Source organism: Talpa occidentalis, unplaced genomic scaffold, assembly GCF_014898055.3.
Source record: "Talpa occidentalis isolate TD23 unplaced genomic scaffold, MPIMG_talOcc4v2.1 talOcc4.6, whole genome shotgun sequence".
In the NCBI taxonomy this organism is placed as follows: domain Eukaryota; kingdom Metazoa; phylum Chordata; class Mammalia; order Eulipotyphla; family Talpidae; genus Talpa; species Talpa occidentalis.
In genome coordinates, this window is record NW_023604972.1 from 789,895 (window position 1) to 804,026 (window position 14,132).

At 65.6% G+C, this 14,132-nt stretch overlaps 1 protein-coding gene across 1 annotated transcript in view; it reads left to right on the forward strand.

The window, feature by feature from the left end:
• Nucleotides 1-14,132, forward strand: part of FAM193A (family with sequence similarity 193 member A) — a 68,054-nt gene that overhangs the window by 47,141 nt on the left and 6,781 nt on the right. Inside the window, 5 exon segments of the mRNA XM_054688182.1 lie at nt 1,455-1,685; nt 2,671-3,052; nt 3,055-3,498; nt 8,393-8,474; nt 10,327-11,078. Of these exon segments, the coding sequence (XP_054544157.1) occupies nt 1,455-1,685; nt 2,671-3,052; nt 3,055-3,498; nt 8,393-8,474; nt 10,327-10,420 (1,233 nt within the window). The 3' untranslated portion in view covers nt 10,421-11,078.

Sequence of the window (14,132 nt, forward strand, 5' to 3'; positions counted from 1 at the left end):
TTGCACCGAGCGCCCTCCCTCCCAGCGGCCTTGGCGTGCAGTGTCGGGCGGTCGTGCGAGACGCGTCTTCCTGAGCAGCTTGCCTGTTTGGGGGCGTGGCTTGTTCCCGAGCGTGGCTGCGGACGCGGTGCTACAGGAACAGGGCCCCCCCCACCCCGGGCAGCATGTGTGTGTCCTCGGGTCGCTGTCCCCGAGCAGCCGCGGGGCCTCGGGCAGGCCCCTGTCCAGTGCACTGGGTCCTGCCCCCAGCTCGCGCGTGGCTGGGCCCGTCGCCTTCCCACCACCGCCGGCCTTTCTGAGTCTCTGTGCAGCCATCGGCTGTGCACGCGTCCTCTCTCCTCTCTGCTGGTCACTACACAGTCCTTGCTTCACTACATGGTCTCCTCGGCTCCTTCCAGTTGGCTGTAAACGGCCGCTGTCTCTCTCCTCGGGTCTGAGGCGTTCTCACCCAGGCACCAGGGCCGTCGCTAGTGCTGATGGCGTTTGGCGCCATGTTCTTTGTGCAGATGCCAGAGAGGCACCGGGCCTAGCGGCATGTCCTGCTGTAGCTTTTCAAGGTAGATCCAGTCACATTCCAGGATGGTCACCAGCAGCGTCCTGGGCCCCTTGCCGTTGAGGGCTTTCCTAATGCCTGCCCCTCCCGGGGTGTGGCAGCATGTCCTTGCGGACACTCCAGACAGGTGTCGTTCCTGCGTCGAGGGCCTCTGCCTCCCCCGGGAGGTGCCCGTTCACCTGCCGCCGTGGTCGGCCGTGGTGTCAGCCCTGTGGTCCACACGGGTGAGCGCCCCCGCCCAGTAGGATGGTGGTGTAATCTCACTGCATTCTCTTCTGCTGCGTAAGAGCTTTTTAATCTGAGCTCATCCCAGTTGCTTTTGCTTCTGTCTTCCTTGCTGCCGGGGTCGGAGCTGTGAGTTTTACCGGGTGGACGCGTGGAAGCCCCGGGGGTGCAGCCGAGAGACTGGAGCCCTGAATGTGGCTGCGGGCGGGCAGGCGGGCGGCCTGGCAGCCGTGTCTGAGTCCAGGAGAGCGCGGCACCTGCTGGCTGGCTCGTCCATCATCTTGAGCGGCACGAGGAGCCGGCGGGCGGGCGGCAGGAAGCGCGGGGCTGGCCGCCTCCTCCCTGGCTCTGTCTGCCCTCGTGGGCGCACAACTCCGGCAGCACTGCTTCGGGATTTTCACCTTAAGAATGTGCACTTGTGTCCACAGTTGGACGTATTTCACCGGATTTCTCGTGAATATGTAAGCCTAACGGGTTGGCACGAAGGCTCCCTGCAGGTGGTGGCACGATAGGTTTCTCTTTCTTGCCCTTGGTTTAGTTCCTCACTTTCCACAATAAGCTGGTGTTCCTTGATGTCAAGGTGATGGTCATTTTCAGAGAGAGGGTCTGAAATCTGTCAGATTCCGAAATCACGGAAACCTGAGGGTTGGTTTCTATCCCCGCTTGCCTGCCGCAGCCTCCAGCCGCGCCGACCAGCAGGAATTACGCGGAAATGCGGGAGAAGCTCCGGCTCCGGCTGACCAAGCGGAAGGAAGAGCAGCCCAAGAAGGCGGGCCCGCTGTCGGAGCGGGAGGGTCTGGAGGACCACCGCAGGGTGGAGGACCTGCTGCGCTTCATCAACAGCTCCGAGCCCAAGCCCGTGAGCAGCGCGCGCGCCGCCAAGCGCGCCCGGCACAAGCAGAGGAAGGTCAGTGCCGCGTGGCACTGGGCCCGCACCCCCTCCACACAGGCGGTCTCGTGGGTCCACTGCGGCCAGCTCCGGCCTCTTGGCCCCCGGGTCCTGCCTGCGGGGGGCGGGGCCCTGGCCTTGGGATGGGCAGCGAGTGGTGGAGCCGCCCCCGCACAGCTCCTCTGAATGCAGCCCGAGCGCCACATCCCCATCTCCATGGGCCAGGCCAGGCCACTCCAAGAGGCCGGCTGTCCAGGGCACCTCCCCATCGGGCATGAGGGTGTGGCTGGCCTTCAGTCCCGGGGCAAGTGGACAAGGCCTCCAGAGGCTGTGCGGGTGCCTCCCCAGAGTGCTGTGAGACCGGGAGGTGGTGGTCGCTCAGGAATGCCCTCAGACTTTGCCATGTCAAGCACTGGCCGCCGTCCTGGGCTGCCCCGCGCCCTGGGGCCAGCTGGGCCTCCGCTCGGCTCCTCAGCAGGGGGACCCTCCCTTAGTGTCCCGGGGCCTGTGCTGCTGCAGAGATGCCGGCTGTACTTGGAGTACAGCTTGTCTTCCTGCCAAGCTGGAAAGCGGAAGTAGCCACTGTCAACTTGCCTTGGATGTTGAACACGCCGGCAGGTCACCTGCGCTGCACGCTAGTGGCCGTGGGCCGGGAGGGGGCGTTCACCGTTTCTCAGCACACGCCCTGGCGAGCCCTTGCTCCCCGACCCCAGTCTGCGCCAGCCCCCGGAGGCGTGTGCTGCCGTCGTGTGCACCCAGCTGGCCTGCAGGCCAGAGACACCCGGTCGGCTAGACTCGGGGTCGGGGGGCGGGGGGTGTCTGTGCAGCCCTCCCACCCCCTGGAAGCAAGCGCCCTGGTGGTAGCAAGCGCTCCTGACCCCGGGGGCTGGTCCACATGGTGTGGGCGCTGTCGCACTTGCCTTCTTGCGTGTGATCGTATGATCTGCTTTTTACTTTGCTGCGTTGTACCTGTCATCCTAAGTTGTCTCTTCTTCCCCGGTAGCTGGAGGAAAAAGCGCGCCTGGAGGCAGAGGCCAGGGCCCGGGAGCACCTGCACCTGCGGGAAGAGCAGCGCCGGCGGGAGGAGGAGGAGGAGGAGGAGCGGCTCAAGGAGGAACTCAGGCGGCTTCAGGAGCTTCAAAAGCTACGAGCTGCGAAGAAGAAGAAGAAAGAGAGGCCGCGTAAAGACTGCCCCAAGTTGGACATACTTGCTAGAAGTTTCCAGGCAGCAACAGAATCTGCGCCTAGCTCTGAGAACTTCCACAACGGCTCCCTGGAGCAGGCTGAGGAGCCAGAGGCCTCACCACACTCCCCTTCCAGACACGCGGACCACACGGAGCCCAGGCCCGGGCCAGGTGCTGATGGGGGCACCGCTGACCTTGGGGATCCCGGGACTCCGTGCTGCTCCCCTCGAAGGGGGCTGGCGGGAAGCCGCAGGAGCCACTGTCCTTCTTCCTCGACACCATGCAGCCCCACGCGGCGGGGGCCGGCGGGCAGGAGGAGAAGCCGCACCGGCAGAGCAGTGGGGAGCTGATGCGGAAGCCTGCAGAGCCGCCCCGGCCCGCCGAGCCCCAGCCCCGGCTCCGGCCCGAACCCAGGCCCGAACCCAAGGCCCGCGGGGACCTCCCCTCCCTGGCGGAGCAGAGGAGGGAGGAGAGAAAGGCCAACAGCAACAACAACAACAAAAAGCAGCTGAACCCTGTCCCCTCAGAGCCCGGCCCCCCCGGCGAGCCCCAGGGCAGCACTCTGGTGCCCGCAGACTCCCCCCAGCCCAAGGGCAGGAACAAGAAAAACAAGAAGAAGAAAGGAGACAGGGCCGGCAGCTCCCTTGGTAAATGCGCGCAGCGGGCGGGCCTCTCCCTTGGGCGGGCAGCATCCTCCCGCCTGGCCAGGCCGCCTTTGCGCCTCATGGTCTTGGGGTTCTCTGAGCCCTTGGTGCCTTGTGACTGGTCCTTGGCCTGGAGTGCGGGGGGACCTGTCAGTGAGGCCCCTGCCTGGCAGGTGGCTCCCTCAGCCTCCCCTCCAGTTCACTCCCCACGGGGGTGATGTCCCAGACGCAGAGCAGGCAGGAGGGGGTGCGCGGAGGGGACGGGTAACCCCTTCCAGGTGCCAGGGCCAGAGAGAGCAGGCAGCGCCCTCCTGAGAGACGAGGTGGCCAGCGGGCTCCCTGACTGCCCTGTACTCCACACTCAGCGGGCATCTGAAGGGAGACCCGGGCAGGGCAGAGGTGGCCCGTGGTACATCCTGAGTTCAGACCCTCGGGGAACGCCCCACGTGTGAGGGGGCTGTCGACAGGGAGGCCGAGGCTGCAGCTCAGGACAGCTGTCTCGTCACAGGTCAGGTGTCCCCCTCTCCGCCCTGGACCTGCCCCGGCTCCCAGGAGCCCTGGTTCTTTCCTGTGTGGAGGGGTGTCTGCAGACCCAGACCCCTGGGCACTCCCCGCCCCTCAGTGACGCAGCCCCTGCGCCCGTCTTCCGGAAACGCTGGTGTTTGTGTAGGCGCCCCCCGGCCAGGGCGCTGCCCGCCCACCCCCAGTGTCCCTCCCAGACACCCCTCCTCCGGGTGCAGGGTAGCTTGTTGGACCTGGAAGACAGGCCCCCCAGGAGCTCGCCCAGTGCTGGCGCAGCCTCTGCCAGGGCCATGCCCCGCTTTGGAGTGGTCAAGGCTCACTCCAAGCATGGCCTGGCTCCCTGTTTTGTTTCCTTCCAGCTTTTTCCATCTGGTTGCCACCTCCTTCCCGTGGGGAAGCACTCCGTTCTCTGTCAGCTTTTCTTTTGGTTCAGGAAAGGTAGCCTGTCCCCCCAGGACCCCCATCACCAGCAGTTTGCTCCCCCACACGCCCACACCTCGCACCATCTAGAAATCACCCTCTGGGTCCAGGAGCCTTGCCTGGTGCCTCCCAGTTCCCGCTGCCTGGAGGGGTCTCATGTGCGGGGTGGGGGGCTGGGGGCGCGCAGGGGTCATGCAGCCTGGCCAGCAGGGGGCGCTGCCAGCTGCCCTGACCTCACGCCTGTAGTTGTTGTGTTTTTTCTAATTCTAGTAATACCGCACGTAAGCGGCTGTTTCTGTATCCTTTTTTGAATTTCCTATTCACATATTTTCTTATTTTTTATTGGGCTTTTGGCCTTTTTCTCCCATTTGTTAAGTTCTTTGTGTGTCAGGGATGCGGTCTGTACGTTGCGTCTGACGCATTTGTTTACAGCCACGCGGAAGCGTCTGCTTTGCTGGGACTCGTCCGTCCATCCTTGTTGCCTCTGGCCTGACGTGACTGGGCAGCTTCGCCCGTCCCTGTGGGCTCGGCCCCGGGGCTCCGCAGTGTCCTCCTGGGCGGCGTGCGCCGGGCCCCCCGGGACAGCCCAGCGTCAGGGTTGCCCTCCTGGCGGCTGGTGACGCCGCCTGCACCGCACTTGGCCTGGGGAGCCCTTCTCCTCTTCGGTCGTGGGGCACCCTCCCCGTGCGGCCTCCCCTGGGCTCGGGCCAGTCTCGCCCCCTTGCTCGGCGGCGTCCTGGCCGTGAGTGTTTCCACGCGGCCCCGGCCCCGCCGCCCGCCCGGACGCTGGTCTGTCCAGGGGGGCCTGCGTGTGTGCAGGCGCCGCCTCTGTCTCCTCTGCCGAGCACCCCGGCCTTTCGGAGAGCTGGTGTCTCTGAGATGTCGCTCGTCCCCCCAAGAACATGGAGGTTCTGTGTATTTCAGGGGTGTTTTAAATTTTCTTTCCTAATGTTTTCCCATTTCTTGCTGAGCCTGTTCCTAAGGATTTAATCTCCCGTTTCTAGCGTAACGAGGATTCTCCGCTGTTACTTCCAGCTCTGCCCTGCCTGGTGCAGCGGCCGCTGGTCGCCTGTCACCGCCGGGCACTGGAGCGAGGCCGCCGAGTTGGGGGTGGTGGGAGGAAGACATGCACGGGGCCGGCGGGGGGCGAGCGCGTGTCCTCCCACACGCTGGGTTTTGAAAGCCGCAGCGTGAGGAATGAAACACCCGCGCCGGCTCTTACCCCGCCGGCCTGAGGCTGTGAGCTCGTGGGTGTATGTAGTTGAGTAAAATTAGTTTTACTTGTTTTTAAGTTTCGGGGGGCTCCCAGGTGCACGGCCGGCTCAGCCATGCTTCTGGGGGTCGAGCTGGCCAGCTGCTGCCGGGCGCACCTGAGAGCCGCCGTGTCTGCGCGGGCGCCGGCCACGACAGCCCCAGGGCTGGCCGTCTCCGCGCCCAGGCCCCGCGCCCAGGCGTCGGCTGTGGGAGACGGTGGTTCTCCTTGTCGTGTCGGAAGACACTCGGCGACTGCTGCCTTTCCTGAGTGTCGTGTCAGGAATGAATGTGGGGTCTTGCCAGAGTTTTCTCGCGTCCGTGGTGGAGACGGACGTGATTGTCCTTCTCACGCCTGTTCTGTCCCGGGTCCGGGCAGAGCTGGCGTCCATGGGGGGACCCGCTGTTGCTTCATCCAGGATTCCCCCAGTCCTGCGTGATGTGTGTGGAAGATACACACCTGTCGCCCCCCGTTTGGCTACCAGCACCAGCTTTGGGTGTCCGCGTTACACGTCACAGAGAGTTGGGAAGGTTTTGTGTTTCATTTTCAGTGTTTCTGGAAGAACCCCCTTTGCAGCGGAGCGCCCTGCGCCTGAGCGCGGACACCCCGGCAGCCTGTGCCTTCGTGGGCTCGCGGCTCGGCCGTCGTCGCCGTCTCACAGGCTGGCCGGGGAGCCTGTGTTTCCGTCGTTGCTCCTTCGACGGCACATCGCGGCTTGTTTGCGTGGTGGCTGGGGACCCGTAGTGCTAACGTTTTTCTTTGCAGGCTTCTTTTCCGCTTGTGGTTTGTTCCTGAGTGTCTCTGCGCTTCCTCCCCGTCACGTTTGACTCAGCTTTTCATGGCGTGTCTGAGAGGCGCCCCGTTTCCACTTGCCTGGAAGGCGCCTTCATCCTCCGGCCCTGGCGCCCGAGTTGCTGGGCCTCGGCCCCGCGCTGGCCTGAGTCTGCTCGGGAGCCCCATCCCCCGCAGGGCGAGCGCCCGCCCCGTCCCCCCTAGCCGTGAGCTCTGGGGGTGCGCCTCCTGCTGGCCCTCTCCCCGACCCCTCTCCCCGACCCGCACTCCTCTCTGCGCCCTCATCTCCCCGCCCCCGGCGGCGTTGTTGCGTGGCCACTGCGGGTGCTCGCCGCCAGCCCCGGCCCGGTGCGTCCCCGTGGGCTGCAGGACGGGCCTGAGCTCTGGGGCGAACACTGATCTGTAGTCGGGGGGCGTCTCCCTGATCGAGCCTCGTCCCAGCCCCTCTGTTTTGAGCTTACACGTACCCCGATACCCAGGTTTTCGGCATCGATCATTCTAATCAGAGAAAAGGTTGTTGAGGTTCACGTCAGCGCCAGCCTTTCCAGACGAGCCTGCTGTGTGCGGGGCCTGCCCCCACCCTGGGGCCGCGTGAGGGTGTTGCTGCCCGCGCTGGCCTTCTCATTGTCCTCCCTGCGTCCTGTCAGGGCCGGGGGCAGCCGCTCAGTGTGGGCAGCCCAGGCTCCTTGTGGGCCGGGTGAAGCGGGATCCAGGAGCCTGGGGCTTTGGGCTCAGCCGTCCCTGAGAGTGAGCAGCGGCAGGGCAGTCTCGGGTCCGGCTTGCTGCAGGCTGTGAGGTGCGTTTTCTCCTGTGTTGGGCGCCGAGCAGGGGTGAGCGGCGGCGGCAGCCCGTGGGAGAGGGTGCGGGGCTGGTGGGTGCGGAGGAGGGAGAGCTGGCACCAGCAGGACCGGGTGGGGCGCAGGCCCTACAGGTCTTCAGAGGGAGACCGTGGTGTCGCCCTGAGGCCCAGAGTTGCTTGTGGCTGCTGGGCAGGCTGAGAGTGCCTCCAGTTACATCAGCGGGAATGACCCACGGCCTGCAGGCAGGTGGGGACTGGCCCGTGATGGGGCATGCTGGCGGCTCCCTGCCTGCGCCCCAGCTGTGCCCCTGGCTTGGACAGGCGCTGTGAAGCAGGAGGAAGGAGCCCCCAGACTTGTTGAGATTCGGGGACTGCCCCCTGTTCTCCCACCCTCTGTGCAGAGGGCTCCGCCAGCGCCTGGGGCTCCTGGGAGGCCTCTGGGCTGTGACCTGACCCCGGAGAGCCCCTGTAACTGTGCCGCTGCCCCTGGGGCCTGCACCTCTGTCCTCGGCACAGGGGCCCGCGGGAGGACGCTTGCCTTCTGGGTGCCCTGGGCGCCCCAGTGGGGTGGCCACTGAGCATGTGTTTGGATGGCCCCAGGTGGGGTGTCCCTGAGCCTTGGGAGCCGGCAGGCAGGGGCTCTTGCCGCACACTCCTGGGTGCCCAGGCTAGCGGGTCACAGCGCGGGGGAGCGACCTGCCACCTCGGCCATTTGTGACGTCTTTTTTTTTTTTTTAAGAGATTTATTTATGGCAAAAAAGAGCTGGGGTACAGGCCAGAGGTGCGGGGGGCGAGAGAATCCACCAGAGACAGAGTGGGGAGCAGAACAGGCAGACGGATGAAATGCACTGCTGAGGGGAGCAGCGGGGGAGACAGGAGAGGTCTGCTGCGCCCTGTGGGGAGCTCCCTGGCCAGGGATGGACTCGCGCTGCAGAGGCTGCGGGCAGCTTCATGGTGCAGTGCTTATTAACCCCTTGCGCCACCAGGGAGGCCTCAAAGTCTCATTTTAGAGAGAAATTTACTTTGTGAAGCTGATGAAATTCAGTAAAACAGTAATCGGTCCCCTCTGGTAAGGCGGCCGGGTCGTGACCTGCCTCTCCTCTCCCCCGCAGATGATGTCTTTCTGCCCAAAGATATCGACCTGGACAGCGTGGACATGGACGAGACAGAGCGGGAGGTGGAGTACTTCAAAAGGTAACGTGGGGCTGGGCCTAGGGGCTGCATGCCCAGCGTCTGGCCCGGCAGCATCTGGCACCTCAGCGCACACCCACTAGCGCCTCCCTGCCCCGTGCACGCAAAGACTGGTTTGCAGCGTTTGGAGATCGACAGTAAAGAAACATTTCAGTCCCTGAGCATTTGCGAATCTGGAAGCACAGTCCTTCCTGCAAGACAGCGGCAGCCACGCACGCTGGTCAGGCTGCCCCGGCCCCGCCCGCCCCGCTGAGCTGGTGGCGCAGAGCCCGCGTCTCTGCTGGCCAGAGCTGCGTTGGAGCCGGTGTCGCACGAGTCCCGGGGCACGGCTGTGGTGGCCGGACAGGCCTCCCTCCCGCGCCGCCCACCCCACGCTGGCCGCCGGCCACACGACGCGGAGCGCGAGGCTAGACGCCCGGCCGCCTCCAGGCTCCTGCGCACGTGAGAGGCGGCCCGAGCGCAGCTGCTGCGGAGCCTCGGGTGTGGCGGCGTCAGGAGCCTGAATCAGTGCGTTCAGGGCTGCGTTGGAGAAATGAGGAGAAGGGCAACACGAGAGGGCCAAAGAAAGCGGGAAACATTTCTTAACAAAAGCTGAAGGAAATGGTACAGAAGAGAAAGAATGAAGCGGGGAACAGAAGCACCGAAGGCCCCTGAGACCAGAGTTTTGTGCCTTGGAAATACAACGGACCATCGTGGGCCTCGCCGGGCAGCTCGCCCGCCCCATGGTGTGTGGGCGCCATTCCCGCCTGGGCCTGTCCCTGACCGCGACAGACAGGCCCCCCGAGTGACCCGACGCGGCGCCCCCCTCCGCCGTGGGGCTGCCGGAGGGCCCCGAGGAGAGGCCTCCTCTGCCCGGGTCGTCACCCTCCCCCAGGCCGCGCCGCTCCGGCCGCCGTGTGGGACGGGACAGGAGACCGGCCGCCAAGGAAGGCAGCCGTAGCCTCCGGCCAGCGCTGAGGAGCTGCAAGGGCAGCTGGGGGCGCCCGTGAGAAGACCACATTCTGAAGCCACACAGAGGCGCCTCCCGGGCCCGGGCGGGCACTGCTGGAGCACAGACCCCTGGGCCGCTCGCACACACGCCGCACCCCCCGCGCACCTCGTCTCTCGCAGATGTCGCTCCCGCGAGAGCGGTGGACGCAGAGACGCAGCATCCCCCGTTCGGGCCAGCAGCGGCATGTCGGGAGCGCGCACCCGGCCAGCTGGTCGCCCGGACGTGCGCCGGAGCCCCAGGAAGCGAGGCCGCTCGGCTCGCGCTGGCCGAGAGGCCGAGCCTGGGTTGAGCTCTGATCGCTGCTGCCCGGGTTAAGGCCAGGAAGGAGAGGCTGTGAGCGATTTGGCAAAGTAAAGGTTTTTGGGGAAAGTGCTTTTCCCTTCATTTAGCATAAAACTGGCCCTTGTTTGCTGGGGAGGGGCGAGCGCAGCGGCCCGTGGGCCTCCAGGTACCTGACGCCCCGCGGGCTGGGCAGCGAGGGGCAAACGGTATCAAAACCGTGTCTCCCCGTAAAAACTCTGGTTTCAGGCAGCTTTTTCTGCCCATGTGTGTCTATGCAAGCACCTCCCTTTTGCCTAACCTAACCTTTTGGGACATAAAAAAAGTTCTGGTTTCACATCACCCTCGCCAGTGGACACCCAGGTGGCCTCGGAGGCTTCACGGCCACGGTAAGGGCAGCACCGTTGGCAGAGCCTGGCTGGGGTCAAGCCTCAGGCTCCTGGTGGGCCCGTTGGGAGCGTCCCCCTGCCCGGGCTCCCTGGGGTGGGAGGGGAAGGCGCCGGCCTCGTGGAGGGTGGGGGAGGACGCGCAGGCGCAGCTCGGGGCAGCGTCCCACGCGTGACCGTCGCTCTTGTGTCTTTGCAGATTCTGCCTGGATTCCGCCAGACAGACCCGACAGAGACTGTCCATCAACTGGTCCAATTTTAGTTTGAAAAAAGCCACCTTTGCTGCCCACTGAACCAGGACCGCCGGAGAGGGCGTGGGGCGGGCCAGGCCCGGGGGCCTGCGCCCAGCCGTGCGGGACGGGCCGAGACCCCGGCGGAGATCCTGCTGCTGGACCTGCCTTGTAGCTCACGTGTGTCCCGCCCCCCCGAGGGACACGTCCTGTCGTGGCCTGTGCTGTCGGGCTGGACCGGGGCCCGCCCCGCTGCTCGGCTGCTCCCGTGTGCCCGGGCATGGCCGGCCACCTGGCGCCCGGCCCGCACCCACCACGGCGCCCGGCGGCCTCCCGTGCTCCTCCACGACCTCCTGTCCAGAGTGTACCGTCGCGCCGTGTGTGTCTGCCCCCTGACTAGTAGCCGGCTTGTGGAAGACCCTTGCAGAACGAGAAGTTCAGAAACAAACCCACCCCGTACTCACCGTCGAGTCTGTTCGCGCGTGCGGCTGTATTAACACGGAGGCCTGCCCGGCTACTTTTTTAACATATTGTTAAGTGATATTAAAATCATGTCTTTCTTTTTGAAAGATGGAATACATTAGTAGCAGAAGACCTGGTCTGGCTGCTTTCTGCCGGGGGGCCGGCCACCATCCCAGGATCCCGGGTGCCACGCCTTGTGGGGCCTCCTGCGCCAGCAGGCTGGACCCGGCCCCAGTGCGAAGTGGCGGAGGAGCCGCAGGTGGGGTGCGGGTACCTGAGGCGCGGGGGGGGAGCTGCATCCAGGCCTCAGGCCAAGGGGAGGGACAGGGAGGGCGTTGCTAATACCGTTGAGGCACAAAGTCTGACGCGCGGAGCAGGGGCGATCAGAGGCAGCATGAGTGGGAGGCGTCCCCTGGTGTGTCTCTGTCAGGCCCCACATGCGGGTTTTTGGGGAGCTCCAGGGAGCGCCTCCCACCTCCATGCCGTTCCAGCTCCCGTCACCCTGGGGAGCTCAGCGCCGTGCCCAGCTGTCCACACGTCCGCTCTGTGCATGAGGCGACGCTGTGCGCGGGGACAGCCTGGCCAAGCTCTTGGCCCAGGAGAGGCAAGCAGGGGAGGCCATGGGAACACCCCGACCTTGGTGGCCACTGCCCTTCCCAACAATGGGCCTGGTAGGCCAGCAGGCCCGAGACCCTGGGGGCAGCAAAGGCGCCCGGCGACAGGTGTACCGTCTGGAATTTGGGGTTGCTGTTTGTGGACCAAGGGCCAGCCTGAGAGCCCGAGGCCCGGGGCAGTGAGACTAGCCGAGGCAGGGCTGCTGCCCTGTTGGCCGTGCAGCTCCAACAGGCGGCTGGACCAGGGCCCAGGGAAGCTGCTGGCACGAGAGGGGCGGGACACAGCCTTGCCGCTCCTGGCCTTCGGCTGAGCCGGGGAGCGCAGCCCCCGGGCTCTGGGCTGACCGCAGAGGCAGGCTGGCTGTGAGCGTGGCAGGCGCTGTGTCGAGGGCCCGAGGCCGTGAAGTCCTCTGGGACTCCGAGTGGGGGGGCCTTGCCCTGCTGCAGTGGCAGAGCGGCAGCAGGACCAGCTGGACAGGTCCACGAGGCCTGGGCCAGCGGCCAGGAGGGCAGGCGTGTTGGGCACAGGTCAGCCAAAGGGCCCTGCCGGGGCTCGACGCCTGGGAAGGTGACGGGGGGTGGGGGGGGGCTGCAGTGCCTGCTCCGGAGACCGACCAACACGAACTGCAGCCGGCGCCTGGACGTGAAGGGCAGCGTGTTCAGATCAGCGGGTCCTGGTGGGCACTCGCGGCAGCTGAAGGTGGCAGAGTTCACGAGCAGCCTCTGGCCGCCCAAGCTGAGGCCCGCGGGTGGAGGGCCAGGGACTCCAGGCCCCGGAGGAAGGGATCAAGAGGGGCGCCTCCCTCCCGTCGCTGGTGTGCGTAGCGGCCGCTGCCTCGCCTCGATCGGTCCAACGAAGTCATTGAGCAGGAAACCCTGGACGAGAAGGCGGCCTCGCAGGGAGACGAGGGGCAGAGTCAAGACTTCCGTCGCCCCCGCGGAGCCTCCGCGCCCGGGCCTCCTGACCGTGGCCACGGCGGGCCTGCGGGGCCAGCTCAGCTGTGAGGAGAGAGGTAGGCCCGTCTGCTGCTGCAGGTGCGGCGCCTGCGGGGTGCGGCCTGGGGGCCGTGTGCTGACGTTGCGCCCCGCGCTCTCCGGGAAGCTGCTGGACTTAAGTTCTGGTCTCCATGGTCTGCCGTGAGCCTCGCCGAGCCTCGCCTCGGGGCAACGTGCTGACCAGCAGCGCCTGAGCTCAGTGTGCTCGCCCGAGACCGCCCTCCGGCCCCCGGTCTTGGAGCCCCCTCGCTCGCCTTGCCGGAGCGGCAGCGCAGCCTGGGTGGCCTGAGCCGTTGGCTGCACCCGAGGCCCTGGCTGGGACCGCGGCGGCCTGGGGCTGGGTTCGCGTCTGCGCTTGCAGCCAGGCTTGGGGACTTGGGGACGCGCTGCCAGAGGTGACGCCGCGGAGGCAGGGGCAGCATCCTGGGCCCTGGAGGGTCACCGCGGAGGCACAGTCCGCAGGGCGCCATGTCGGAGAGCGGGTGGGGCGCGGCGACCGTCGACCTCGTGCCTCACCTGGCGGCGCCCTCACATCCCGGGGTGAGCAGCCCTCAGCACCCCGTGCCGGGGCCCGAGCGATCGCGTTGCTTCCCGGGTGCGGACACTAACTCCGAGCGCGGAGGCCCTTCCGTGGCCCCCCCGTGGGAGAGGAAGAGGGAAGACCCGCCCGGGGTGGCCCGCAGGCCTGGGGCAGCGTCGGGCCGGGGGAGGCCAGGAGGGGCGCTGGCCGCCCTCAAAGGATGCTGTCGTCACACGGGGAGTCGAGTTGTTCCTTTACGACAGTTCCGGAAAGAAGAGAGAAGGTGTAGCCCTTCCAAGAGCCCCTCAGAGTCTCCACAGGCGGCCCGCGCCCGCAAAGAGGGACAGTGTATGTTCCTTTCCGGGTTTTCTCCCCTCTCGCCCTTGGTTGCTCCTGCACCGGGAGGGCCTCTGGACAGGCCGGACTCGGTGGGACGTGGCCATCGTGCCTTGATGTGACCGTCGGGGGTGGCGCTTCACGCGACATCCAGTACAGCATCAGCCGTGGGAGGTGGGGTTGTATTTTTCGCGTGCACCTTGAGCAGGCGAGAGAACCCGGCCTCTCCCTAGTCTGCTGGTGCTTTGGCTTTTGTTTTGAGCCATGCCGGGGCATTGGATTTTGTCCTGTGCTTTTCCTGCTTCCGTTGAGATGATCGGTTATTACGGCGAGCCTTTAGGGTCTTGTTTTTCTAAAATACCACACAGTCGTGTATCCCTATGCAGATTTTGCCTTGGTTATGAGGTATTATATTTTTATTTAATTATTTTTAAGAGTTTATTTATACAAGAGCCGGGGTACAGGCCAGAGGCGCAGGAGGGCGAGAGGATCCACCAGAGACAGAGCGGGGAGCAGAACAGGCAGACGGACGAAATGCACTGCTGAGGGGAGCAGCGGGGAGACAGGAGAGCTCTGCGCGCCATGTGGGAATCTCCCCGGCCGGCCAGGAATTGAACCAGTGCCGTGGAGGCTGTGGACAGCTTTGCAGCACAGCGCTCAACCGCTGCACCGCCAGGGGAGGCCCTAAATAAATCTTTAAAAAAAAAAAATGGGCCTCCCAGGTGGTGCAGTGGGTTGAGCGCAGGGCTGTGGAGCTGTCCGCAGCCTCTGCATTGTAGGTTCGATTCCCGGCCACCCAGGGAGATTCCCACATGGCACGGCAGACCTCTCCTGTCTCCCCGCTGCT